The sequence below is a fragment of the Mustelus asterias genome, chromosome 19 (assembly GCF_964213995.1).
Source record: "Mustelus asterias chromosome 19, sMusAst1.hap1.1, whole genome shotgun sequence".
In the NCBI taxonomy this organism is placed as follows: Eukaryota; Metazoa; Chordata; class Chondrichthyes; order Carcharhiniformes; family Triakidae; genus Mustelus; species Mustelus asterias.
The window spans coordinates 31882169-31909993 of NC_135819.1; the positions used below are offsets into that span (position 1 = coordinate 31882169).

The 27825-nt window shown below is 45.8% G+C and overlaps 1 protein-coding gene across 1 annotated transcript in view; it reads right to left on the reverse strand.

Moving 5' to 3' along the window:
• LOC144507864 (inositol 1,4,5-triphosphate receptor associated 2-like) overlaps nt 1-27825 on the reverse strand; it is a 121270-nt gene that overhangs the window by 85726 nt on the left and 7719 nt on the right. Inside the window, exons 4-7 of the mRNA XM_078235283.1 lie at nt 20923-21024; nt 7726-7889; nt 5728-5833; nt 5111-5273 (exon numbers count right to left, since the gene is read on the reverse strand). Of these exons, the coding sequence (XP_078091409.1) occupies nt 5111-5273; nt 5728-5833; nt 7726-7889; nt 20923-21024 (535 nt within the window). The remainder of the gene's footprint in view (nt 1-5110; nt 5274-5727; nt 5834-7725; nt 7890-20922; nt 21025-27825) is intronic.

The following is a 27825-nucleotide window of genomic DNA, read 5'->3' on the forward strand; positions in this document are numbered from 1 at the left end:
TCGGTGGCCATCTTGCAATGGACAGGAGTCACAGTCAAAGCGAAAACATCTCTCTGTCCATCCTATCAAACCCTTTCGTAATCTTAAATATCTGTAACAGGCCACCCACAGACTTCCTTTTTCTAGAGAAAAAAAAGAGGCCTCAGCCTATTTAATCTCTTCACAGTTCTGGTATCACCCTCGAAAATCTCTTTGACCCTTCTTTAGTGTCTCTATATCACATTGATAATCTGGTGCAGTACTATACACTATTCTCTTATTAAGGTAAAGTCACCATGGTCCTCGAGGACCATAGACTTTTATTCCCTTTGAGGGGGAGAGCTGACTGGTGGTGATTTAACCTGAGAATCATCACACCTCAGGTGAGGGGCAAGGTTGAGAAGGTGGGCCATGCTAGGGAATGTAGGCCAGCCGGCTATTTTTGAATATAATGGCGGAATATTACATCAGGTCTCATCCATACTGGAGCTGCAGTTTTTTTCAATGTATTTGTTCTTGGGATGTGGGCTTTACCATCACTAATTGCTCTCGAGAAGCTGGTGATGAGCCGGCTTTGTAATGGCTGATGCAGGGACACCCTCAGTGCTGTTGGGAAGGGAGTTGAGGATTTTGACCCCCTCTTGTTCTGTATCTCTCAACTCTCTTACTGACCCAAAACCTATCAGGCTTGGTTAGGAAAATTTCAATTGATTCACAATCTGCACTCCTTATTCCACCATTGGTAATAGATTCTCCATGCATAACTTAACAAATAATTTTATACACCTCTCTTAGATTGCCTTTGGCCTTTTGAGCTCAACTGAATACTAACCAAGTTTACAAAACCTCATCATTGAACCCTCGAACCTCTGGGGGGGGGGGGGTGTCTCTAATCCTGCGTCAGTCACCGCGATGCTGGGAGTTAGGCTTGATGGATCAGATTTTTTATTCTGCTCATCACTTTCACAGTGTTAAGTTTGCAGAAATGAAGGCGGATTGCCACGCAGAATTAACCAGAAAATGGCTGTCCCTCAAGCTTTTGTTTATTTGAAAAAGATGCGACAATTGTCACTTATCTCATTGCTATTTGTAGAACCTTGCTCTCTATAATACTGACCATCACACTGGCAGTGACCACATTTCCGAAACACTTAATTGGAGGCCTCGTTTGTAAGTTGAGACGTGCATAGAAGATCCAAGGCCGCCACTTGAAGAGCCGGGAACTTTCCCCAGTGTCCTCACCAACATTTCTAAGGTTGACCAGTCCTGTCTAACCTCATTGACCTTCCTGTGTGCAAACTGGTGTTCACGCTCATCCATAGAATAGTGACTGCAATTTAAAAATACCTTGATGGCTCTGAACAAATTGAACGCATTTCCTATGTTGTAACCGTGACGATGCTTTAAAAAAGTCCCACCTTGGCTGTAACACACTGAGGTGTCTGGTGGTCAAGAGAAGGACATAGATGTTGCGATAGAAAGTTTAAAGTTTATTAGTGTCACAAGTAGGCTTACATTAACACGGCAATGAAGTTACTGTGAAAATCCCCTAGTCGCCACACTCCGGCGCCTGTTCAGGTACACTGAGGGAGAATTTAGCATGGACAATTTCCCATGGGAATGCCAGGGATCCCATCTATTCTTTTGCAACCCAATCCTCTCAACTTTTCCTTGCCACCTTTAAAAGATTGGTGTACAAACACCCAGGTTCGTACCCCCTTTAAAAATGTACCTTTCAGCTCAAACTGCCTCTCCTCATGCTTCAGACAATATATACCACTTCACATCTCTCTGTTAAATTGCATAAACCACCTGCCTACCCTTTGCTCAGTCTATGTCCACCTGAAGTTTGTTAATTCCCCTGCACATTGTATACAGTTCAGAGTTTGTACGAACTACAACTTATGCCGCAAGTACCAAGTCCAGATCATTAATATATAATAGATAAAATAATTATACTGACCCCTAAGGAGCACCACAGAATACACCCCTTCATTCTGAAGGGCAACATTTCAGCACTGCTGAAGAAGAGGCATGTTGAAACTTTTTGTCTTGCACTCATCAGGACAGATTCACAAGAATACCAAATCTCAAAGGGAATGGCAATTTCTACTGGATAAGAGGGCGCTGATTGGTTGGCAAGTGGGTTCTGATTGGTAGAGGCAATGCCCTGGAGAATGTACAAGGGAACAAGGGTCTGGGTGGGATTGTGGTCGGTGCAGACTCGATGGGCCGAATGGCCTCCTTCTGCACTGTAGGGTTTCTATGATTTCTATGCAAAGTTAACTGCCAAGTTTTTTGTTTAAATTTCAACCAGCTATTCAACTCCGATTCGTTAAGGCCCAAATATAAATTTAGTCCCAGATTATGAATCATAGAAATCACAGTACAGAAAGAGGCCATTCAGCCCATCAAGTCTGCACCGACCACAATCCCACCCAGGCCCTACCCCCATATCCCTACATATGTTACCCGCTAATCCCTCTAATCTACGCATCCCAGGACACTAAGGGGCAATTTTAGCATGGCCAATCAACCTAACCCGCACATCTTTGGACTGTGGGAGGAAACCGGAGCACTCGGAGGAAACCCACGCAAACACGAGGAGAATGTGCAAACTCCACACAGACAGTGACCCAAGCCGGGAATCGAACCCAGGTCCCTGGAGCTGTGAAGCAGCAGTGTTAACCACTGTGCTACTGTGCCGCCCATGGTCTCCAATGTTTCCCTACCTGACGTTAGGTTGACTAGCCTGGTATTTGCCAGCTTTATCCTTCTGCCCGTTTTTTGAAAAAGGGATAAGCAGAGAGTCCGACATTTAGAGCCATCCAGTCCTCTGTCACCATCCCAACCTCCAAAGCAAATTGGAAGATTGTGGCTTGAGCCTTTACAGCTTCCACCCATCTTTCCCTGAGTAACCTGGGATACATCCCACCTGGAATGGGTGATTTCTTCCCACTTGGAGGACTGTGAACCACCGTAACATAGCCATTTATTTCCATTTGTGCCACAAATTCATCCACCTTGAGCATGAAGCGTGCAGTTCAATAAAAATACAGAAATAAAGGCTCTTAAACTTCTTCCTGTATTGTGACCCAAGTTGCGAGCGAACATAGGACTTGGGAGCAGGAGTTGGCCATTCAGCCTATTGAGCCTGCTCCGCCATTCAATAAGACAATGGCTGATCCAATTGTCTCATCACCACTTTGCCTCTGCACCCCTCCATCACCCTCGATTGGACTGGTCTTATGTTACATTAACCTTAACCCTATCACACTCTGCTCGTCCTTCCTCACATCACTACCCTGCCCTGTCCTTTTCTCAGTGTGGTAAACCACTGTTACCTGTGGTGGTTAACCACTGTTAGTCAGTATTTATTATTACCTGTACTACCTGTATATGTGGCACATCCCTATCGGTTCCGCCCAAGACTCCTCCCCCTGGTCCGGGTATAAAGGCGGTGGCTCCTCCCCCCGAGCCTTCAGTACAGACCAGATCTCCGATAGGGATGGCTCCAAGTTCTTGCTAATAAAAGCCTATTTGTCTTGCTCACAACTAGTCTTGACTCGATTGATAGTGCATCACTCAGCAACTTGTTAAATTGCACCTCGTGTGAACCCTCCTCCCGACGATCTATTTTATAGAGCTCTCTACCCAAGCTGTACAATTCACAAGGAAACTTTGTTTATTAGTGTTACAAGTACATTGACACTTCCACACTCCAGCACTTGTCCGGGTACACGGAGGGAGAATTTAGCATGGCCAATGAACCTAACCAGCATGTCTTCAGACTGTGGGAGGAAATCGGAGCACCCGGAAGAAACCCACGCAGACACGGTGAGAATGTGCAGACTCCCCACAGACGGTGACCCAAGCCGGGAATTGAACCTGGGCCCCTGGCGCTGTGAGGCAGCAGTGCTAACCCACTGAGCCAATGTGCTGCCCCAGTGGGGTTCAATTGAAGGCTGTTGAATGGATCTGGGTTCGATTTTGCCCTTGGGTGACTGGAGTCTGCGCGTTCTCCCCATGTCTGCGTGGGCTTCCTCTGGGTGCTCCGGTTTCCTCCCAGTCGAGAGATGCATGGGTTAGGGGGTTTAGCCTTGGCGGGGTTATGGAGATAGGGTGCTGGGGAGGGGGGGGGGGGGGCTGGCTGCCTGGGTAAGATGCTCGTTTGGAGAGTTAGTGCAGACTCAAATGGGCCAAATGGCCTCATTCTCCAATACAAGGATTCTATGTTTCTCTGGTACAACTCACTCTTTGCCCAGTACTGACGCCAGTGGCTCATGAATGGAAACTCAGGAATCCCACACCAGTCGTTGAGCCACACATTCAACTCTCTGATCTTATTTACTCTGTGCCAATTTGCACGTGCCTCTGGGAGTAATCCAGAGAGTGAATCTTCAATTATTTACACATTGGATTGCACTTCATTTCCCGGGCAAATCATGGCATAAACATGAGCAGCACAGTGGCACAGTGGTCAGCACTGCTGCCTCACAGCGCCAGGGACCCGGGTTCAATTCCTGGCTTGGGTCACTGTGAGGAGGCTGCACGGTCATCCTCCGGGTGCTCCCGTTTTCTCCCACAGGCCAAAAGACATGATGATTAGATGCATTGGCCACGCTAAATTCTCCCTCAGTGTACCTGAACAGGTGCCAGAGTGTGGTGACTAGGGCATTTTCACAGTAACTTAATGGAAGCCTACTTTTCACAGTAATAAATAAACTTTAAACGTTTAACCTTGCTTAACTTTACAGCAATATTCCACTATTACCCCGCACACAGCCCACCCCGCACACAGCCCACCCCGCACACTCCGCACGCTGCACTCACACAGGATTATCAATTCCCATCAACTGAGAACAATTTTTCATTGACAAACTTCGAATCTCCTTCAACTTGCAAATGCCCATCTTTCAGAGAGACTTAGAATGTCCCCAAATCCATTTCTCACAAAGCAAATTACAGAATGGAATTATTATTATTGCAATGGCCGAGGTAGCCACAAAAATAAAAAGACCCTCTGCCTTTTTCAGCAAAATTAAATTTGGTGGACATGGAATAATATCCATCAGGAACAATTCCTGTTTCAGATCGCAGGCTGTGGAAATTAATTCTGAAGTTGACTTACTTTGCTGCTGCTTTAGTTTTTGTTGGAGTGCTTCAGTGGCGTCTGTCTGAGCTTGATTTATGGATTGGAGATGGTGTTTTGTAACGACTGCTTCCCCCAGCTCATGCTGTAACACTTCTGTCCCTTCCCTGACTGAGGCTAATTCAGCGTTCCTGTTACCGATCTGAATAACAGCATGAAAAACTGGTTTGCTGTGGGCTCAGTATACAAAATATCTGCACACATGTCTATATACACACACACACACTTCACATATAACACACACAGGTTACGGCTGCTTGTGAGTGCGGCTATGTTCAGTATATCGTCCCTTTTATTTTAGAAAATTGACACTTTAAAACAAAAAGGACTAGTGAGCTAAAATAAACGTACAGTTAAAATTGATAAAAATACACAAACTGCCTCAAGTTTAAGTAACCACCCACACATTCCACCCACACAAGCTCACTCACTTCCTTCAGCGCTGTCAAACTTCAGAACAGTTCGACAGAGAAAGAATTCTTCTCAAACAATCTAGATATTATCAGTTTCTGAAGTCAGACCAAGAAAATAAAGACACACACACACACACACACACACACACAATGATGACAATTGAGAGACGCACAAAAACTTGCCTCTGTTTGCAGGTCTGAGAGCTGCTGAGAAGCGAGCTGCAGCTGGAGTTCGAGGGCAGCTGCCGTTTGCTCCGTTAGCTGCTTCTGTGCTTCGAGCCCGTGCAGCCTGTCAAAAGCAGCAGAAAGCCACAAGTTCACAGCGACATTCAGGCGGCACACACCTGCGCGGCAGGGTGGCAAATCCCACCCTCTGGCTCCCTCCTCCTAGCACTGGTGTCTCTGTGAACACTTTGAAATTCTCAAAATACCTCCCTGCCCTCTGCTGTTGTAAATAACAAACTAGACGGCAAATTGCACAAGTGAACATTTCGCGTTTCTACACTTCCATGTATGGCACAGCCAAGCTCGTAAACAAAAAATCCCACTGCTTTGACAGCTTGTGCAACGTTAATCAAGGGGACATAAGGAAAGGGTAACGAGTGATGTTATTGTTTAGGCTGCCAGAAGTTTTAGAACAACTTTAATGGATATTTAAAGAAAATGTTTCAAGAAAGCAATTTAAAATTCCTTCTTGGAGATTTATTACTGTTGGGGAGTGAATGCGCTGATTAGATAAACTATTTTTTCACACTCCACAATACCACTCCAAGTCCTTTACTGATCATTTATAGGATGTGGGTGTCGCTGGCAGGGCAGCATTCATTGTCCATCCCTAATTGCCCTCCATTTCAGAGGGCATTTAAGAGTCAACCACATTGCCACATGCAGGCCAGACCGGGTAAGGACACAGATCCCCTCCCCTAAAGCACATCAGTGACCACGCTGGGTTTTCACGACAACCGTTTCACAGTCACCGTTAGACTTATAATTACAGAATTCTTATTGAATTCAAGTTCCATCACCTGCCACGGTGGGATTTGAACTCAGGTCCCCAGATCTTGCTCTGGGTCTCTGGATTATTAGTCCAATGACGATACTACTGTGCCACTGGAGCAAGGATGGGTTGGCAAGAGAAGCGGAAGTCTGGTGGAAGCAGTTAAGATGGATTTATGGGCATCCTGCAGGGACTCCGTACCGACTGGAAGTGTTTGAGACCGACGCTGGGAACAAGAAAAACATGGAAAAGGTCTGCTTTGTTTCTCAGTTCAGATGGTGGTTGATTTACATCTCAAGCTGCATTGCTTTGGTTCCACGCCCCTCAACCCTGACCAAGACTTTTGTTAAAGATTCCCAACTTACCCCCAGCAATCTCAGCCATAGTGGGGAGTGGGGGGGGGGGGGGGGGTGCTTTTTTCCCTTTTTCTGAATAAAGCTAAAAAGGCAAAGTCGCCATAGCTCCAGATAACCTTAAGCTGCTCTCCCCTTCGAGGTCGAAGAGCTGACTGGTGGTGATTTAATCCAAGGAGCACCGAACCACAGACCAGGGGCAAGGTTGAGAAGGCGGGACCTTCATAAAAACCCTCAGCCGATACGGGAATTGAACCCACGCTGTTCGCATCTCTAACCAGCCATCCAGCAAACGGAGAGTAAGCACTCCCTGATATGCCTGTACATACAGTGCTAGGGTAGAGAGAGAAAACAAAAGACTGAATCCCGTAATCATAGAATCCTACAGTGCAGGAGGAGATTATTTGGCCCATCGAGTCTGCACCGACCACAATCCCACCCAGACCCCATGCATTTACCCTAACCAGTCCCTCCCGACATGAAGGGACAATTTAGCATGGCCAATCCACCTAACCCGCACATCTTTGGAGTGCAGGAAGAAATTGGAGCACCCGAAGGAAACCCATGCAGACACGGGGAGAATGTGCAGACTCCGCACAAACAGTCACCCAAGCCGGGTACTGAACCCGGGTCCCTGGCGCTGTGAGGCAGCAGTGCTAACCACTGTGCCACCCCAATCGATTAGGCCACCCCTTAATCTTCAAAACTCAAGGAAACACAAGCCTAGCAGATGCAATCTCTGTAAGTTAAACCTCCAAGTGCCTTAAAGCAGAATCTTCATTATCCAATGAGCCACTCATCAAGAACCAATCCTAACCTCAGCACCCATACCTGGTGGCTTCTTTCCTCTTCTGGTGCAGCTGCTCAGTTTTGCTTCTTCGGAAGTTGCTCGCCATTCTAATGTACTCCCGGTCTGCAGCCAACCTCTGATCCTCCAAGACACAGATACTCTGGAGCCAAAGCTGTTTCCTCTCCTGCAGGTTCCTCTTCAGATGCTGGGACAGGGAGAAGAAAATCAAAAGTCATTGAGGAACAAGGAGATTAATTCAGAGAGAATAAGTTGGGAAAGGCACTGCCCCTGAAGCAACATTTCCATGCTCCAATACGCTGTACACACAAGAGTGCAAAATAATTCCCCGTTCAGCTACATGCGTCCAGTGGGAGAGCTAACAACAACTTCCATTTATACAGCACCTTTAGCACATAGTAAAATGCCCCAAGGCACTGCACAGGAGCACTAAACACAATTTGGCACCAAAGAGATTAGGACAGCTGACCAAATGTTTGACCATAGGAGAGTCTGAGAGGAGGTGAGAGGCACACTGGGGTTTGTTTATTTATTAGTGTCACAAGTAGGCTTACATTAACACTTCCAAGAAGTTACAGTGAAAATCCCTTAGTCGCCACATTCCGGTGCGTGTTTGGTTACATTGAGGAAGAATTCAGCATGGCCAATGCACCTAACCTGCACGTCTTTCGGAGTGTGGGGGAAAGCCCATGAAGACATGGGGAGAACGTGCAGACTCCGCACAGACAGTGACCCAATCCAGGAATCGAACCTGGGTCCCTGGCATTTGTGAGGTAGCAGTGCTAACCACTTGCCATCGTGCCACCCGAGAAGGAATTCGGGCTAACGCACCTGAAATACGCTCCCAAAGAAGGAGCGATAGAAATTGGGGATGCTCGAGAGATCAGAACCAGAACAGCGCAGACATTTGGGCCAGGTTGTTGCAGTCACCTCAACTGAAAGCAATCTACTCTTTCTAAACTATTGGTGCTCAGCAGGGATGAGATCAGCAGCGGTCAATGTTAACTATGATTACTGGGAGAAAAACACGTGGTATCGTAGGGGAGGTAGTGGCATAGTGGTATTGTCACTCGACTAGAATCCAGAGACCCAGGGTAATGCTCTGGGGATCGGGGTTCAAATCCCACCACGGCAGATGGTGAAATTTGAATCCAATAAAAATTTGGGTTTAAGAATATACTGATGACCGTGAAACCATTGTTGATTGTCGTAAAAACCCATCTGGTTCACTAATGCCCTTAGGGAAGTGATGAAGGGGGTTTAATCATAATATCCAACATAGGGAACTAAGCAACTAATATTTTAATACAAGGTTTTGGAAATAAATGAAAAACTAATAAGGGCATTAGAAGTCATTAATATTAGTTGTTAAATTTACCAGTAACCGATTGTTAGCCCAAGGTTTTCTTGTAATAGAGAATTGACTGAAAAACATGAAAACTCAATTACAATACAATTTGAACATGGTACAGTATGAAACCATCCTTTGTTTAAAAAGGACAAATCATATACATTTCTATTCAAGAACAAGGAGTTTACTCTGGGACTTCTGTCAGATGCATGGGCCCACATCCAGCAGAGAACCTCCTTGCAAAACGCTGAATAAGTTAAAAGTATAGCTTTGTATTGCTAAGCAACAAGGAAGCCATTTTGATTTGGGAGTATACTTCCGATAGTCAAATGACAAATCATTATTTAAGGTGTCAGATTATAATTCGATTTGAGAATGTGCCATGAATAGATTGGCAATTAAGTATTAAAATAAGATCATGTTAAGTTAATTGTTGGGCTGTATCTGAGATAACCGAATTGTATAATTGTCCAAGATTTTGGCATGAAAGTCGGAGATCTTCAGAGGAAACTTGAAGTGAAGTTGCATCACCAGGTCCCCCTTTGGCCAAAGTATTGTATTTGTTGAATATGTATTGATGCGCGATTAAATCACTCGGGAGGCTAGATTGTACCCGGGAAATAAAGGCTTTTATTAATAACAAGAATGGAGCATACTATATACAATACAATCCCAGACTAAAGGGTCACCAGGCAGTGCAGTGACCTTTATACTCCTCCAGGTAGGCGGAGCCAACCGGAGTGTACCACAGAACAATATCAACAGGTAGAACACCCCAACCCTAACCCCAACAGTGACAACAGTAACATATGTACAAGTACCCATAGTGCTGACCATCTATGGTTCAGTACCCATAGTGGTAACCATCTATGGTTCACCACATGTATCTTTTGTTCTTTGTATTGTTTGCATGTTTCATAACAAAACTAGTTTTGGAAACAAATTTTATTACACTTTAAATCTGAGTTTCATTTACCTTTGTGAAAAATATTAAACAGAATTACTTTTTAGTATTTCTAAAGTAATCCGGCCACCGAAACAGAATTCCCTACTTCAGGGAAGGAAATCTGCTGTCCTTACCGGGTCTGGCCTACATCCAGAGCCACAGCAATGTGGCTGTCTATTAAATGACTGCAGGGATGGGCAATGAATGCTGGCCCAGCCAGTGACGCCCACAGCCCATGAACGAATAAAAAGTGATAAAGAGATAGCTAACCCACCATCCATTTTACACCCACACCCTTTCATTTCTCTAGTGACCATTTTAAAAAAAAAATCTGGTGCTGAACAAAAGTTGACCTCTGCATTTCAAACAAATGAATCCATCGTACTCTCTCTCCTCCTCTCTCTTCCTTCCACCCACATTGCCCTGGCTAGAGGCATCGATTTGAGAAGGAAGATATACAAATCACTCAAAAGATGCAGCAAAATATTGTAGAGGAAACCACCTTTTCATTCACTTTGCATTTGCGGAATTTCTTCAACAGGTGGAGTTGAAAGTAAAAGTCAGGAGATTCAAGTCAACTAGAAAGATGTTTGGTTAGAGGAGGAAGTGGGTGGTGTTTTATAATGATTAGAGCAGGTCTGATCTGCCACACTCGACAGAAAGGAATTCCTGATGCTATTCTGGGAAATAATTTACGCACGCGAGGCACATAATGCGCCTTGTTCCACCCATGAAGTTCCAATGGGCCAGCTCCTAGTGCCAGAGGCCTGGGAGGACCTTTTAATCAGCCTGCCACTCTAGCAGGGCTGGGTAAAGAATTCTTGGGGCACTGGATACCAAACATTTGGGGCTCGCCCACCCAGTCCACAACTCGCTGTGCCTGGATCCACCAGAACACAAACGTAGGGTTAAACACATGCTAGGCCTGATCAACGTTGATGTTTTGCATCAATAATCAAGCAAATTATCTCGATTTGCAAAACTCATCCAGTCGTTGCATGATGCTTCAGTGAGTTTTACTGGGAGCCCCAGGTGTAGGCCCCACGTGCAAGTCCCACAGGACTCAACAGGCCTCTGCTCACTAACCCAAAGCTTGGGGCACATGCAATACAGAAACAAAACAAAAACGAACAAGAAATGGAGATTAGAAATAAAAGAGAGATAAATAGTTTCACTTATGCTCAGGACCTCAAACCAGTGACTCAGTGGGGGAAGGTCAGGATTAAGGGGAAATGGTTAAAATTACACAATTGCAGCTGCAGATTAAGGTTTTAACACTGCATGAAACCACATGTTCACTGAAACAATGATTAAAATAAAATTCAATACATTAAGCAGAACAAATAAAAACTGTGCACGAAGAAGCGAATTCTATTTCTGTCCAATGCTAGCACTTGCTAGTTATTTCCTCACAAACAAAGACCAACTTTCTTATTAGGCCCTTAACAAGAACAGCACATCTACTGTAAATGTGGCAAAGAACAACAGCATCAAATGAAGGCCATTCTACTGACTGGTAGAAAAGTAACAATTAATTTGGCATGCACATGCAAGGGATAGAGTTGCCAACCCTCCAGGATTGGCCTGGACTCTCCAGCAATTGAAGATTAATTGCCAGGACATCGCCGAGAAAATTCATCGGGACATTAAGAAGGATTTTTTCTTTGTCATTTTGTTTGACCATTTCTCTTTACCTGTATAAAAATAAGGCTTTTTAAAATTCATTCATGGGATGTGGGCGTGGCTGGGCCAGCATTTATTGTCCATCCCTAATTGCATTTGAAGAGTTAACTATATTGCTGTGGCTCTGGTGTCACATGTAGGCCAGACCAAGGAAGGAAGGCAGATTTCCTTCCCTAAAAGGACATTAGTGAACCAGATGGGTTTTTACCACAATCGATAATTGTTTCATGGTCATCAGATGGACTTCAACCCAGATAAATGCGTAGTGGTCCATTTTGGCAGGTCAAATGGGATGAAGGAGTACAATATTAAGGGAAAGACTCTTAGTACTGTGGAGGATCAGAAGTTCCTTGGGGTCCGGGTCCATAGGACTCTAAAATCGGCCCCGCAGGTGGAGGAGGTGGTTAAGAAGGCGTATGGTGTGCTGGCCTTTTTCAATCGAGGGATTGAGTTTAGGAGTCTGGGGATAATGATGCAGCTATACAAGACCCTCGTCAGACCCCACTTGGAGTACTGTGCTCAGTTCTGGTCGCCTCATTATTGGAAGGATGTGGAAAAGATTGAAAGGGTGCAGAAGCGATTTACAAGGATGTTGCCTGGATTGAATGGCATGCCTTATGAGGATAGGCTGAGGGAGCTCGGTCTTTTCTCCTTAGAGAGACGTAGGATGAGAGGAGACCTAATAGAGGTATATAAGATGTTGAGAGGCGTAGGTCGGGTGGACTCTCAGAGGCTTTTTCCCCAGGGTGGAAATGGCTGCTATGAGAGGACACAGGTTTAAGGTGCTGGGAGGTAGGTACAGGGGAAATGTTCGGGGGAAGCTTTTCACACAGAGGGTGGTGGGCGAGTGGAATCGGCTGCCGTCAGTGGTGGTGGAGGCAAACTCAATAGCGTCTTTTAAGAAACTCCTGGATGAGTACATGGGACTTAATAGGATGGAGGGTTATAGGTTGGCCTAAAAGGTAGGGATATGTTCGGCACAACTTGTGGGGCCAAAGGGCCTGTTTTGTGCTGTAGTTTTCTATGTTCTATCAGTAGATTCTTTCCAGATTTTTTTAATATTGAATTCTGCTATTTGTCATTTTTATAAATGACTTGAAGGAGGGGGCTGAAGGGTGGATCAGTAAATTTGCTGATGACACCAAGATTGGTGGAGTAGTGGATGAGGTGGAGGGCTGTTGTAGGCTGCAAAGAGATATAGATAGGATGCAGAGCTGGGCTGAAAAATGGCAAATGGAGTTTAACCCTGACAAATGCGAAGTGATTCATTTTGGTAGGACAAATTTAAATGTGGATTACAGGGTCAAAGGTAGGGTTCTGAAGAATGTGGAGGAACAGAGAGATCTTGGGGTTCATATCCATAGATCTCTGAAGGTTGCCACTCAAGTGGATAGAGCCGCGAAGAAGGCCTATAGTGTGTTGGCGTTCATTAACAGGGGGTTTGAGTTTAAGAGCCGTGGGGTTATGCTGCAACTGTACAGGACCTTGGTGAGACCACATTTGGAATATTGTGTGCAGTTCTGGTCACCTCACTACAAGAAGGATGTGGAGACACTGGAAAGAGTGCAAAGGAGATTTACCAGGATGCTGCCTGGTTTGGAGGGTAGGTCTTATGAGGAAAGGTTGAGGGAACTTGGGCTTTTCTCTTTGGAGCGGAGGAGGTTGAGAGGAGACTTGATAGAGGTTTATAAGATAATGAGGGGGATAGATAGAGTGAACGTTCAAAGACTATTTCCTCGGGTGAATGGAGTGGTAACTAGGGGGCATAACTATAGGGTTCATGGTGGGAGATATAGGAAGGAGGTCCGAGGTAGGTTCTTTACGCAGAGAGTGGTTGGGGTGTGGAATGGACTGCCTGCAGGGATAGTGGAGTCAGAAACTTTAGGAACATTTAAGAAGCTATTGGATAGGCACATGGTGTACTTCGGGATGATAGGGAGGAAATAGCTTGATTTGGGTTTCAGACAAAGCTCGGCACAACATCGTGGGCCGAAGGGCCTGTTCTGTGCTGTACTGTTCTATGTTCTTTCTATGTTTTATGAATTCAAATTGTTCCATCTGCCGTGGCAGGATTCGAATCCAGGTGCCCTGGGTCTCTGGATTGCCAGTCCAGTGACAATACCACTATGTCACGGCCTCCCCTTGGCTGACAGACAAGCATCATCCAATTAAGTACATTAATCTTTTTGTTTTCCAATTGGCAATAAGACGACAGTGTATCACAAGGTTGGATACATTGACTGATTAATGACTGGAACCTGGGGGCAAGTCATGTGATGAAATCCGGCAATCTATTTCATCACAGTTAGCAACCCTCTGATGGAGAATGTGAAGAGAAGCTAAATAGTGACACCCTCCCCCCACACCTCCACTCATCACACAGTGGCACAGTGGTTAGCACTGCTGCCTCATTGGGCCCAGGTTCAATTCCCGGCTTGGGTCACTCCCTGTGCAGAGTCTGCGCATTCTCCTCGTGTCTGCGTGGGTTTCCTCCTGGTGCCTCCAGTTTCCTCCCAGTTGGAAAGACGTGCTGGTTAGGGTGCATTGGCCATGCTAAATTCTCCCTTAGTGTTACCCGAACAGGCGCCGGAGTGTGGCGACTCGGGGATTTTCACAGTAAATCATTGCAGTGTTAATGTAAGCCGACTTGTGACACTAATTAACAAACAAAAAACTTTAACATAGTAACCAGATTCAGCCTTACTGTCTGAGAAATGGATTTTGAATAAAGGGAGATAAAAAATATTGTGTTGCCAGATTGGTGATTTGCAGAAAGAAACGCTCCGAGAAGTGTATTCATTTGTAAAATGGGGAAGAAATCAAATGATTCAAATAAAGATCAATGTAGCAGCACCTCAAGAACTTTGCATAAAACCGCCATGTTTGTAAGTGCTTGCTCGGTCACGCATTGTTGAGGAATTAAATGAGAAGTTTCAAGTTAAACAATGACACTGAACTCCGGTTTCCCAGCCGCCGTCTCCTCTTCAGCCAGCCCAGAAGGAGACCATCCAGTCCCTCACACATGTGCACAGATGGAACTAACAGTAACTCTCTGAAATGCCCCATAGCCCCCTTCTAATCAAAAACCCAGCAAATACAAAAAAAGAGTGCAATGGTCTAAACACTGCTCTTGTAGTCATTACTTCCTCCTCTTACACTTTGGGCTGATTTTCTGCAGAAAGAAAGGAAGGGCAGCACGATGGCACAGTGGTTAGCGCTGCTGCCTCACTGCGGCAGGGACCTGGCTTCGAGTCATGGCTTGGGTGACTGTGTGGGGTTCGCACGTTCTCCCCGTGTCTGCATGGGTTTCCTCCGGGTGCCACAGGTTCCTCCCACAGTCCAAAGATGTGCAGGTTAGGTGGATTGGCCATGCTAAATTGCCCCTTAGTGTCATGGATCTAGCTAGGGTAAATGCATGGGTTATGGGGATAGGGCCTGGGTGGGATTGTGGTCAGTGCAGACTCAATGGGCCGAATGGCCTCCTTCTGCACTGGAGGATTCTATGATTCTACAAAGATGATTGATGTCTTACTGCAGTTAATCAAGGCCTTGGTGAGACAACACCTACATGTAGTTCTGGTCTTCCTACTCAAGGAGGATATACTTGCCATAGAGGGAGTGCAGACAAGGTTCACAAGGTTGATAGTGGGCTTGTTGGAACTGTCCTATGAGAGATTGGTTTGACTGGGCCTGTATTCACTAGAGTTTCGAAGGGTGAGAGAAGATCGGATTGAAACGTATAAAATTCTAACACGGTTGGACAGACTGGATGCTGGGAGGATGTTTTCCCTGGTTGGGGAATCTAGAACCAGGGAACAGTCTCAGGATATGGGGTAGACCATTTAGAACATAGAACATAGAAAAAATACAGAACAAACAGGCCCTTCGGCCCACAAGTTGCACCGGTCATGTCCCTACCTACCTAGGCTTATATATAGGCTTACCTATAACCCTCAATCCTATTAAGTCCCATGTACTCATCCAGAAGTCTCTTAAAAGACCCTATCGAGTTTGCCTCCACCACCACTGACGGCAGCCGATTCCACTCACCCACCACCCTCTGAGTGAAAAACTTACCCCTGACATCTCCTCTGTACCCACTCCCCAGCACCTTAAACCTGTGTCCTCTCATAGCAGCCAATTCAGCCCTGGGAAAAAGCCTCCGAGAATCCACCCGATCTATACCTCCTCTCTATCAGGTCACCTCTCATCCTTCGTCTCTCCAAGGAGAAAAGACCGAGCTCCCTCAGCCTATCCTCATAAGGCATTCCCACCAATCCAGGCAACATCCTTGTAAATCTTCTCTGCACCCTTTCAATCATTTCCACATCCCTCCTGTAATGAGGCGACCAGAACTGAGCACAGTACTCCAAGTGGGGTCTGACGAGGGTCTTATAAAGCTGCATCATTATATCCCGACTCCTAAACTCAATCCCTCGATTGATGAAGGCCAGCACACCATACGCCTTCTTAACCACCTCCTCTATCTGCGAGGCCGATTTAAGAGTCCTATGGACCCGGACCCCAAGGTCCTTCTGATCCTCTACACTGCTAAGAGTCTTACCCTTGGTATTATACTCCTTCATCCCATTTGACCTGCCAAAACGGACCACTACACATTTATCTGGGTTGAAGTCCATCTGTCACTTCTCCGCCCAGTCTTGCATCCTATCTATGTCACGCTGCAGCTTCTGACATCCCTCCAACCTATCCACAACACCACCAACCTTCGTGTCATCGGCAAACTTACCAACCCATCCCTCCACTTCCTCATCCAGGTCATTTATGAAAATGACAAACAGCAAGGGTCCCAGAACAGATCTCTGGGGCACTCCACGGGTGACCGACCTCCATTCAGAAAAAGACCCGTCTACAACCACTCTCTGCCTTCTGCAGGCAAGATGTGGAGATGCCGGCGTTGGACTGGGGTAAACACAGTAAGAAGTTTAACAACACCAGGTTAAAGTCCAACAGGTTTATTTGGTAGCAAAAGCCACACAAGCTTTCGGAGCTCCAAGCCCCTTCTTCAGGTGAGTGGGAATTCTGTTCACAAACAGAATTCCCACTCACCTGAAGAAGGGGCTTGGAGCTCCGAACGCTTGTGTGGCTTTTGCTACCAAATAAACCTGTTGGACTTTAACCTGGTGTTGTTAAACTTCTTATTCTGCAGGCAAGCCAGTTTAGGATTGAGATTTAGGATTGAGATGAGGAAAAGCCTCTTCACTCCCACCACCACCACGACCGTTGCAGCCTGGACACCATTGTGTGGCAGGGATATGTCTCCAGCTACAACTGACCCAGGCAGGTCAGAGGTGAACTCTCAGCCTGGTTGAAGTGTTGGTCTCCTGGTGTGGCACCTATAAAATCGCCTGTGGAGACACGGAGGCCACCAGTCAGTCTCTAACACAGGAACTACTAGGAGCAGGAATAGGCAATTCAGCCCCTTGAGCCTGCTCCACCATTCATTATCATGGCTGATCTCTCCCTGGTCTCAAATACACTTCCCCGCCTATTCCCCATATCCCTTTAACCTTTTTTTAAATTTAGAAATATATCTATCTCCTTAATGAAACCATTTAATGATTCAGACACCACCGCGCTATGGGGCAGCGAGTTCCACAAATTCACTACCTTCTGCGAGAAGTAGTTCCTCCTCATCGCCAGTGAGTTTTAAATCTACCGCCTCTCAACCTATATCTGTGCCCTCTTGCTCTAGATTGCCCCACAGGGGAAACATTTGGTCTACGTTTACTTTACCTAACATTGTGGGCCAAAGGGCCTGTTCTGTGCTGTACTGTTCTATGTTCTATCCCTTTTAGTATTTTATCTACCTTGATCCGATCCCCTCTCATCCTTCTAAACTCCAGTGAGTACAAGACCAAACTTCAGCCTTGGGAAAAGACTTGCCGGATAGTGGTGTGAATGTCATGCCTACCTGCCTCTGCTCCCGGCCCAATATGAGGCTTTAAATCCAGGCCACCCCCACCAATGAAGAAGTGGCCCCTCTTTAATAAAAATCAGAGGGGCAGAACACAGGAATCCCATCATGCCTGTGGTGATGTCTCAAAAGAGCTATGCAATTTGCCCAAACCTTGACTCTCATATCCAATTTCCCTTTCAAAGCCAAGCTTAATAAACAAGTATTCAGAATGGGCTTCGAATTGAAAGCTTTCAGAGTGGACAGCTAGGCTGAGCTGTTGATGCGGGAGGCGGACAACCTGCTTGGATGATTTGGCCTGCACCATCATGTGTACATATGGCAGGGTACAACAATCGCACATTGGTGTCAGATAATGAGACCATAGACCCCACTCCAAATTGGTATTGATCCAAATTGCTACATTTCCAAAATTACCAGAGAAACTTCAAACCAGCTATGACCTCAGGTTGCTGGCTGAGCAGGGGAGAATGAGCACCCTCCGCCATTTTATAGTCATCAACACCACCCACCCTAGGCAGGCGCCTTGTGAATGACGGACAGTGCCACTCAGACGCTGCTACGCAGATTTGCGAGAATTGTCCACAGCACCAGTGAGACTTTGGGAGTTGAGAATGGAGTCAGAAAAAGGGCAGATTAAAAAACAGGAAACAGTAAGCTTAACTTGTGGGTCAGGAGCAACACCAGCCAGGTAATTAATCACTTAGTTTATTTATTAGTCACAAATAGGCTGACATTAACACTGCAATGAAGTTACTGTGAAAATCCCTTAGTCGCCACACTCTGGTGCCTGTTCGGGTCAATGCACCCTAACCAGCACGTCTTTCGGACTGTGGGAGGAAACCGGAGCACCCGGAGGAAACCCACGCAGACACGGGGAGAACGTGCAAACTCCACACAGACAGTGACCCAAGCCGGGAATCGAACCCAGGTCCCTGTCGCTGTGAGGCAGCAGTGCTAACCACTGTGCCGCCTCAATATTTGGATAGGAGTCTGACTTTTGGAAATGTTAGAGGCTGGTAGTTAGACAGGAGCAGATATAGATCGTTTAGCCACTTGAACCTTGTTCCACCCTTCATTCAGATCTTGCCCGATTTGCATCTCAATCCTATTTTCCTGCCTTTGGTCCATATCCCTGGATATCTCTTTCCTGCAAAAACCTATTGACCCCAGTCATGACATTTTAAATAAACCCCAGGCATCCGCCGCCTTTCCAGGAGAGAGTTCCCCTCTCTCTGAAATTGTACTTCCTAATTTCACTCTTCAAATGGTTCCATTCTAATTATACATTTCTGCCTCCTTACTCTGTACTCCTGCCGCATAGGAAGTAGCTTCTCTTATCTGCCCTATCTGATGCTTTTACTGTTTTGATAATCTTATCACAAATCACCTTTAAAAAGGTGGGGGGTTCCTAGCCCACGTCTGCTTTCCCACACCCCGAGAGTTACGATCCAGCCTCGAACTCAGTGAGAGTGTGTGGGAGGAAACACTTCTGCAATTGAGTTATATTTATTGGCACCACAGAAACGTCAACTCACTGACCGCAGTTTGTAAGTTGATGACTTTTGATGCAAAGTCTACACAAACATGTTTGTAAAAGAGATAGGCCTAAAAGGTAAGGGATATGTTCGGCACAACTTGTGGGGCCGAAGGGCCTGTTTTGTGCTGTATGTTTCTATGTAAAAGAGGCGTTCTCTCAGCCAACAACACCGAGTAGGAGAAATGGCAAATTTCAGCACATACACAAAACACTGAAACCCAGCATTCCTTTCTTAGACGTTACCCAGTAACTGTTGGGATGAGCTTGATGTTAGACTTTTGCCCTACCAAGTGGAGGCAGTCAGGTCGGATCTAACGACAGTGGTGTTTTCATTGTCTGCACCCCTATCACGAAGTTAAAACACATCCAGTGTAGTATTGGCTGACCAAGAGACAATACTACTAAATATTGAAACCTTTACCATCCCTTCTCCAAGTTTCCTTCCTCCGAATGCTGGCTCTCGCTCACTGCAATTATTTCAGAATTCCAAACTTGGCGTGTTTGCTGGACAAGTCTTCACTTTCTACAATTTAGCCTAACTGTTGCCAGCCCTCCCATAAGGGCATTAAACATTTGTGTCACAAAATCAAAATCTGCAGTCTTGCCAAATCTCCCGAGCTACAAATCAAAAGGGTTAAACACTTTATAATTAACTCTTGAAGATTGTGGAAACCTATAATTAACTTGTGTAGGTGTCCAGATCACCAACAACCTGTTTTGGTCCCTCCACACCGATGTTATAGTTAAAAAAGCCCACCAATGCCTCTACTGTCTCATGAGGCTAAGGAAATTCAGCATGCCTGCTATGACTCTCATCAATTTTTATAGATGGACCATATAAAGCATCCTTTCCGGATATATCACAGCTTGGCATGGCTCCTGCTCTGACCAAGACAGCAAAAAACTCCAAAGGGTCGTGAATGAAGCCCAGTCCATCACGCAAATCAGCCTCCCATCCACTGACACTGTCTATACTTCCCGCAGTCTCAGGAAAGGAGCCAGCATAATCAAGGACCTCACGGACCCCGGACACACACTCCTCCACCTTCTTCTATCGGGAAAAAGATACAAACTTACCAACTGACTCAAGAACAGCTTCTTCCCTGCTTCCATCAGACTTTTGAATGGACCTACCTTATATTAAGTTCCTCTATACCCTAGTTATGACTGCAACACTACATTCTGCACCCACCCTTTCCCTTCTCCCCTATGTACTCCATGAGTGATATGCTTTGTCTGTATAGCACGCAAGAAACTTTTCACTGTATACATGTGACAAGAATAAATCAAAAAGAGTTCAGATTCACATGTCAGGACTCAATTCACAGCACGGAGAAAGCATACAGGATGTTAACAAAACAAACAAGGACGGACACCAACATCTCATATGATTCATGACTCGAATTCAAACACGATCACAATACAACTGATTAGACCAGGGCCAGAATTCTCCGACCTCGCCCACAGCTGGGACTCTCCAGTCCCGCTGCAATGGATAAAATTTTTGTTGAGTGCCAAATTCTCCGTTCTTGCTGGCAGCAGTAAGGGGGTGGGGGCGAGGGGGTGCAAACGAGATGACAGAATCCTAGTCCAAGTCTTTTGTGATCACTACACAACAATATTTTCCTACGATCAGACCCAGAGTTGGTTAAACACAATTTGTTTTGAAATTAAGACAAGCCGCAAGTGCGTAATACTTGGCACCACTTCAAAGGCTGAAAACCTCATTTGCAAGAGGGGACCCGAATACACGAAGACTTACCTCAAGATGAGCTTTATTTAGAACTTTGCAGTTTATTTTCAGTTCACCTATTTGCTGTAACCACGTCACCAGTGCCTCAATTTCTTCAGAGAGCTCCTTTGCCTGCAAATCATTGACATTTTTACTGTTAAGAGGCAGTTAGCAGTTACTGAAAGAAACGGTTCTTATTAACCCTTTGGAGATTGAGTCATCTTTATGTCCCAAATGGGAGAAACTGCTGACATTACATTTGTAATCAAATAAACGTGAGCATAAGATCAGAAACCATACCTGGAAATAAATTTAAGTTGCAGAGACCATTCACATAAACCAGGATTGTCCTAGGAGGAAAGATTGAGGAGACTGGGCCTGTGTTCTCTTCGAGTTTAGATGAATGATGCGTGATCTGAACTGTACAAAGTTCTCACAAAGCTTGACAGGATAGAGGCAGGACGGGCGTTTCCCCTGGGGGTTGGGAAGGGTCCGAGAACCAGGCGACAAAGGGCGGAATTTTACCCGCACGTCCGCCCAGAGGTTCGTATGATCCCGCCAGAGGCCAACAGAGAATGCCGTTCTCCGAGCCTCACCCGCCCCGAAACAGGGCGGGCATGCCAGCAAAATTCCAGCCAAAAAGAGTCAGAATAAGAGGCAGGCTGTTCAGGACCGACAGATGGATTTCCTCCAGAAGGTGGCAAATATTTGAAATTCTCTACCTCAGAGGACGGTGGAAGGTCGGTCATTGAGTAAGAGATTGATACATTTCTAGAAACCAATGACATCAAGGCCTTTGAGAATAGTGCAGGAAGATGGCATTGAGCAAGATCAGTCATGACCTAGTTAAATAAGAGGAGCAGGCTCAAGGAGCCGACTGGCCTACTCCTATGTTCCTAGAGGCAGAGAGATGTGAGGGGGAATTCCAGTGTGCAGGGCCCAGGCAGCAGTTAGCTCAGGCAGCGATGGCAGGTACAAGGTTGCTAACTATGATTAAATGTTTTCCTGGAGATATCATCACATAACTCTCACAATCCAGCCAATAGTCTGCCAACACATCCATCTTTACAACTCACCATCTTCTTACACCAAATCAAAAGCAAAATATCGGGTCACTGTCTGTGTGGAGTTTGCACATTCTCCTCGTGTCTGCGTGGGTTTCCTCCGGGTGCTCCGGTTTCCTCCCACAGTCCAAAGATGTGCGGGTTAGGTTGATTGGCCAGGTTAAAAAAATTGCCCCTTAGAGCCCTGGGAGACGTGGATTAGTGGGTAAAATATGTGGGGGTAGGGCCTGGGTGGGATTGTGGTCGGTGCAGACTCGATGGGCCGAATGGCCTCCTTCTGCACTGTAGGGTTTCTATGATTCTATGAATCCCACCCCAGGCCCTATCCCCACAACGCCACACATTTATCCTGCTAATCCCTCTAACCTACACATCCTGGGGCACTAAGGGGCAATTTAGCATGGCCAATCAACCTAACCCGCACATCCTTGGAATGTGGGAGGAAACCGGAGCACTCGGAGGAAACCCATGCAGACACGGGGAGAATGTGCAAACGCCACACAGACAGTGACCCAAGCCGGGAATCGAACCCAGGTCCCTGGAGCTGTGGGGCAGCAGTGCTAACCACTGAGCCACCGTGCCACAGCACAAGGCAAGACCTCCCAGAATAAATCTGTTGTTGTTACTTTGAATCTGTGTATGCAATCCTTTTGTTTTTGCTAAAACCCGCTACCAAACAGTTGGGACATTACACTATCCCCTTGTGTGTTAGTTTGCTTCTCATTTTCAGCCAATAGTCCTGGCTGGCAGCTATACATAAAAAAAGAAAGGGCCAAACATATAAAGCCTCACCCTGTCTGTACACAGCCTCACCATTGGTAGGTACTCAGTTGTGCCTCCTCATGGTGACACACTGTAACTGGCTGCCCTAGGAATGCCTTCAGAGGAACGCCTTCAGAGGAACTTGAAGGAGGATTGGCTCCCCAGATATGCAGGCCGACCAGTTACATGGACACATCCTGGTACTTATGAATCAGCCGGTGAAGAGCTCCATTGCCTTTTGGGTATTTCAAACGAATTGAAGACTAAGGGACTAAACCTTGACAAGAAATTTGGAGCGGAGCCCAAAGACGGACTGACACCTAAATGTGTCAACTTTCTGACAAAACCTGCAACCAATCCAGTGCCAAATCACAGAATTGTTACCGTGCAGGAGGAGGCCATTTGGCCCATCATGTCGGCACTGGCTCTCCAAGTGAACTTATGACTTAGTACTATTCCCCTGCCTTTTCCCTATATCCCCACACATTGTTTCTAGTCAAATGATGGATTAGGTGGTTAGGTGGATTGGCCATGCTAAATTGCCCTTAATGTCAGGGGGTACATTGGCCTTTATAAATCAAAGTATTGAGTATAAGAGTTGGAATGTTATGGTGAGGTTGTATAAGACATTGGTGAGGCCGAATTTAGAGTATTGTGCGCAGTTTTGGCCACCTAATTACAGGAAGGGTATTAATAAGGTTGAAAGAGTGCAGAGAAAGTTTACAAGGATGTTGCCGGGACTTGAGAAACTGAGAAAGGTTGAATAGGTTAGGACTTTATTCCCTGGAGCGTAGAAGAATGAGGGGAGATTTGATAGAGGTGTATAAAATTATGATGGGTATAGAAAAGCAGGCTTTTTCCACTGAGGCTAGGGGAGAAAAAAAACTAGAGGACATGGGTTAAGGGTGAAGGGGGAAAAGTTTAAAGGGAATATTAGTGGGGGCTTCTTCACAGAGAGTGGTGGGAGTGTGGAATGAGCTGCCAGATGAAGTGATGAATGCGGGCTCATTTTTAACATTTAAGAAAAACTTGGACAGGTACATGGATGAGAGGGGTGTGGAGGGATATGGTCCAGGTGCAGGTCAGTGGGACTCGGCAGAAAAATGGTTCGGCACAGACAAGAAGGGCCAAACGGCCTGTTTCTGTGCTGTAATGTTCTATGATTCTATGGGGATTAGCGAGGGTAAATGCATGGGTTGTGGGGTGGGATTGTGGTCAGTGCAGACTTGATGGGCCAAATAGCCTCCTTTTGCACTGTAGGATTCTATAAAATAATCATCTAATGCCCTCTTGAATGGCTTGATGGAACCTGCCTCCACCACACTTCCAGGCAGTGCATTCCAGACCCAAACCACTTGCTGCGTGAACATATTTGCTTCTTTTCCAAATCACTTTAAAATCTGTGCTCTCTCGTTCTTGATCCTTATGAGCGGGAACAGTTTCTCTCTATCTACTCTGTCCAGCCCCCCTCATGATTTTGACCATCTCTATCAAATCCCTTCTTAGCTGCCTTCTGTCCAAGGAAAACAGTCCCAACCTCTCCAATCTATCCTCATCATTGAAGTTTCTCATCCGGGAACCATTCTTGTAAGCTTCTTCTGCACTCTCTCCAATGTGTTCATATCCTTCCTATAGTGTTGTGCCCAGAACTGTTCACAATATTCCAGTTGAGGTCCAAGTAGTGTCTTGTACAAGTTCAGCTTAACCTCCTTGCCCTTGTACTCTGTGCTCCTATTAGTTACGCCCAGGATGCTATATGCTTTATTAACTGCACTCTCCACCTGCCCGGACACCTTCAATGACTAATGCACATATACACCCAGCTCCCTCTGCTCCTGTACCTGCTTAAAAATTTTACCTCTTATTTTATTTATATTGTCTCTCCAAGTTCTTCCTACCAAAAACATCACCTCACATTTCGCCACATTGAACTTCCTCTGCCGCCTACCTGCCCATTCCACCAAGTTGTCAATGCCCTTCTGAAGTTCTACACTGTCCCCTTCACAGTTTACAATACTAAGTTTTGCATCATCCACAAACTTTGAAATTGTCTCCTGCACTCCAAGATCTGGATCATTAATATATTAAGAGTTTTAACAACACCAGGTTAAAGTCCAACAGGTTTAATTGGCAGCAAATGCCATTAGCTTTCGGAGCCCTGCTCTTTCGTCAGATGGAGTGGATATCCACTCCTCTCTCCCCAGAGGCTGCTGAGTTTTTTCAGCATTCTCTGTTGTGGTCTCAACGTCAGCCACACCGCCTCGCCAGATAACAACCAAGATTTCCAAAACTCTATTGAACAGGCCGTCTCCGGCACTCCCACACACAGCGTGGAAGCAAAATGGACCAAACTTCAGGTCACCATTTACAACACCACACATGGAACATAGGAATTAGGAGCAGAAATAGGCAAACTCAGCCCTTCGAGCCTGCTCCGCCATTCAATCAGATCATGGCCGACCTCAAATCCACCTCCCCACCCCTCCCCCATATCCCTTTTTTTTAAAAACTAGAAATATATCCATCTCCCTCTTGAAATCATTCAATGATTCAGACTCCACTGTGCTATGGTGCAGCGAGTTCCACAAATTCACCACCCTCTGCAAGAAGTAGCTCCTTCTCATCTTAATGTTAAATCTATCGCCTCTCAACCTATACCTGTGACCTCTTGTTCCAGATTGCCCCATATCAGGAAAGATTTGGTCTATATTTACTTTATCAATCCCTTTTAGTATTTTATATACCTCGATCAGATCCCTTCTCATCCTTCTAAACTCCAGTGAGAATTGGGCGGCACGGTAGCACAGTGGTTAGCACTGCTGTTTCACAGCTCCAGGGACCTGGGTTCGATTCCCGGCTCGGGTCACTGTCTGTGTGGAGTTTGCACATTCTCCTCGTGTCTGCTTGGGTTTCCTCCGGGTGCTCCAGTTTCCTCCCACAGTCCAAAGATGTGCGGGTTAGGTTGATTGGCCATGCCAAATTGCCCCTTAGTGTCCTGAGATGCATAGGTTAGAGGGATTAGCGGGTAAAATATGTAGGGATGTGGGGGTATGGCCTGGGTGGGATTGTGGTTGGTGCAGACTCGATGGGCCAAATGGCCTCTTTCTGCACTGTAGGGTTTCTATGATTCTATGAAGCCCAAACTGTTAAATCTCTCCTCATACATCAAATCCTTCATCCCCGGAATCAATCTGGTGAACCTCCCCTGAACTGCCTCCAATGCCATCACATCCTTCCTCAAATAAGGCGGCCAAAACTTGACACAATACTCCACACCCTCAACATATAGGAAGCAAGAGCAGATAAATGCTGACTGGGGTGAAGCTAACATAACTGTGATGGGACCAGTCACTGAAGCCAAGAGATCTGCTTTCATTAACTACAAGTGAAGGTAGAGTAAGAAAGCTCTGAATGCACTCAGAGCCAAAATAAAGTCAAACAAACATAAATGACAATAAGAAGGGATTTGATAATTATATAAAAGGGGAAGTGAATGGTTAAAAGCACAATTGGCCCACTGAAGACGGAGGGTGGGAATGTTGTTGATAGTCGTGGGGAAATGGAAGACTTGTTGAACGAGTATTTTGCTTCAATATTCACAGTAGAAAGAGGCGATTGCTTGCTGGAAGTCCCAAGGAAACTAATAGAGGATCAGGGACAGGGTCTAACTAGAATTAACTTCAGTGAATCATCAATAATGGGAAAACTAATGGAGCTGAAGAGTGACAAATCCCTGAGACCTGATGGTTTCCATCCATTTGTGTTAAAGGAGGTAGGGGAACACATTGCCGGTTCCCTAACTATAACCTTTCAGAATTCCTTAGATTCAGGAGTAGACTGGAAATTGGCTCATCTCACTCCCCTCTTTAAGAAGGGTGACAGAGGGAAACCAGGAATTTCAGACCAGCTAACCTAGCCTCTGTGGTGGGGAAATTGTTGGACTCATTAATCAAGGATAGGGTAACTGATCACTGAGAAATTTCAGTTAATTGGGGAGAGTCAGCATAGAACATAGAACATTACAGCGCAGTACAGGCCCTTCGGCCCTCGACGTTGCGCCGACCAGCGAAACCAATCTAAAGCCCCTCTAATCTACACTATTCCAATATCATCCATATGTTTATCCAATAACCATTTGAATGCTCTTAATGTTGACAAGTCCACTACTACTGCAGGCAGGACATTCCACGCCCTAACTACTCTCTGAGTAAAGAACCTACCTCTAACATCTGTCCTATATCTCTCACCCCTCAATTTAAAGCCAAGTCCCCTCGTGTTAGCCATCACCATCCGAGGAAAAAGGCTCTCACTATCCACCTATCTAATCCTCTGATCATCTTGTATGCCTCTATTAAGTCACCTCTTAACCTTCTTCTCTCTAACGAAAACAACTTCAAGTCCCTCAGCCTTTCCTCATACGATTTTCCCACCATACCAGGCAACATCCTGGTAAATCTCCTCTGCACCCTTTCCAACACTTCCACATCTTTCCTATAATGCGGCGACCAGAACTGTACACAATACTCCAAGTGAAGCCGCACAAGAGTATTGTACAGTTGCAGCATGACCTCCTGGGTCCAAAACTCAATCCCTCTACCAATAAAAGCTAACACACCGTACGCCTTCTTAACAACCCTATCAACCTGCGTGCCAACTTTCAGGGATCTATGCACATGGACACCCAGATCCCTCTGTTCATCCACACTACCAAGTATCTTACCATTAGCCCAGTACTCTGTATTCCTGTTACTCCTTCCAAAGTGAATCACCTCACACTTTTCCGCATTAAACTCCATTTGCCACCTCTCAGCCCAGCTCTGCAGCTTATCTAGGTCCCTCTGTAACCTGCCACTTCCCTCCGCACTGTCTACAACTCCACCGACTTTAGTGTCATCCGTAAATTTACTAATCCATCCTTCTACGCCCTCATCCAGGTCATTAATAAGAATGACAAACAGCAGTGGCCCCAAAACAGATCCATGCGGTACACCACTAGTAACTGAACTCCAGGATGAATATTTCCCCTCAACCACCACCCTCCGCTTTCTTACAGCTAGCCAATTCCTGATCCAAACCACTAAATCACCCTCAATCCCATGTGTCCGTA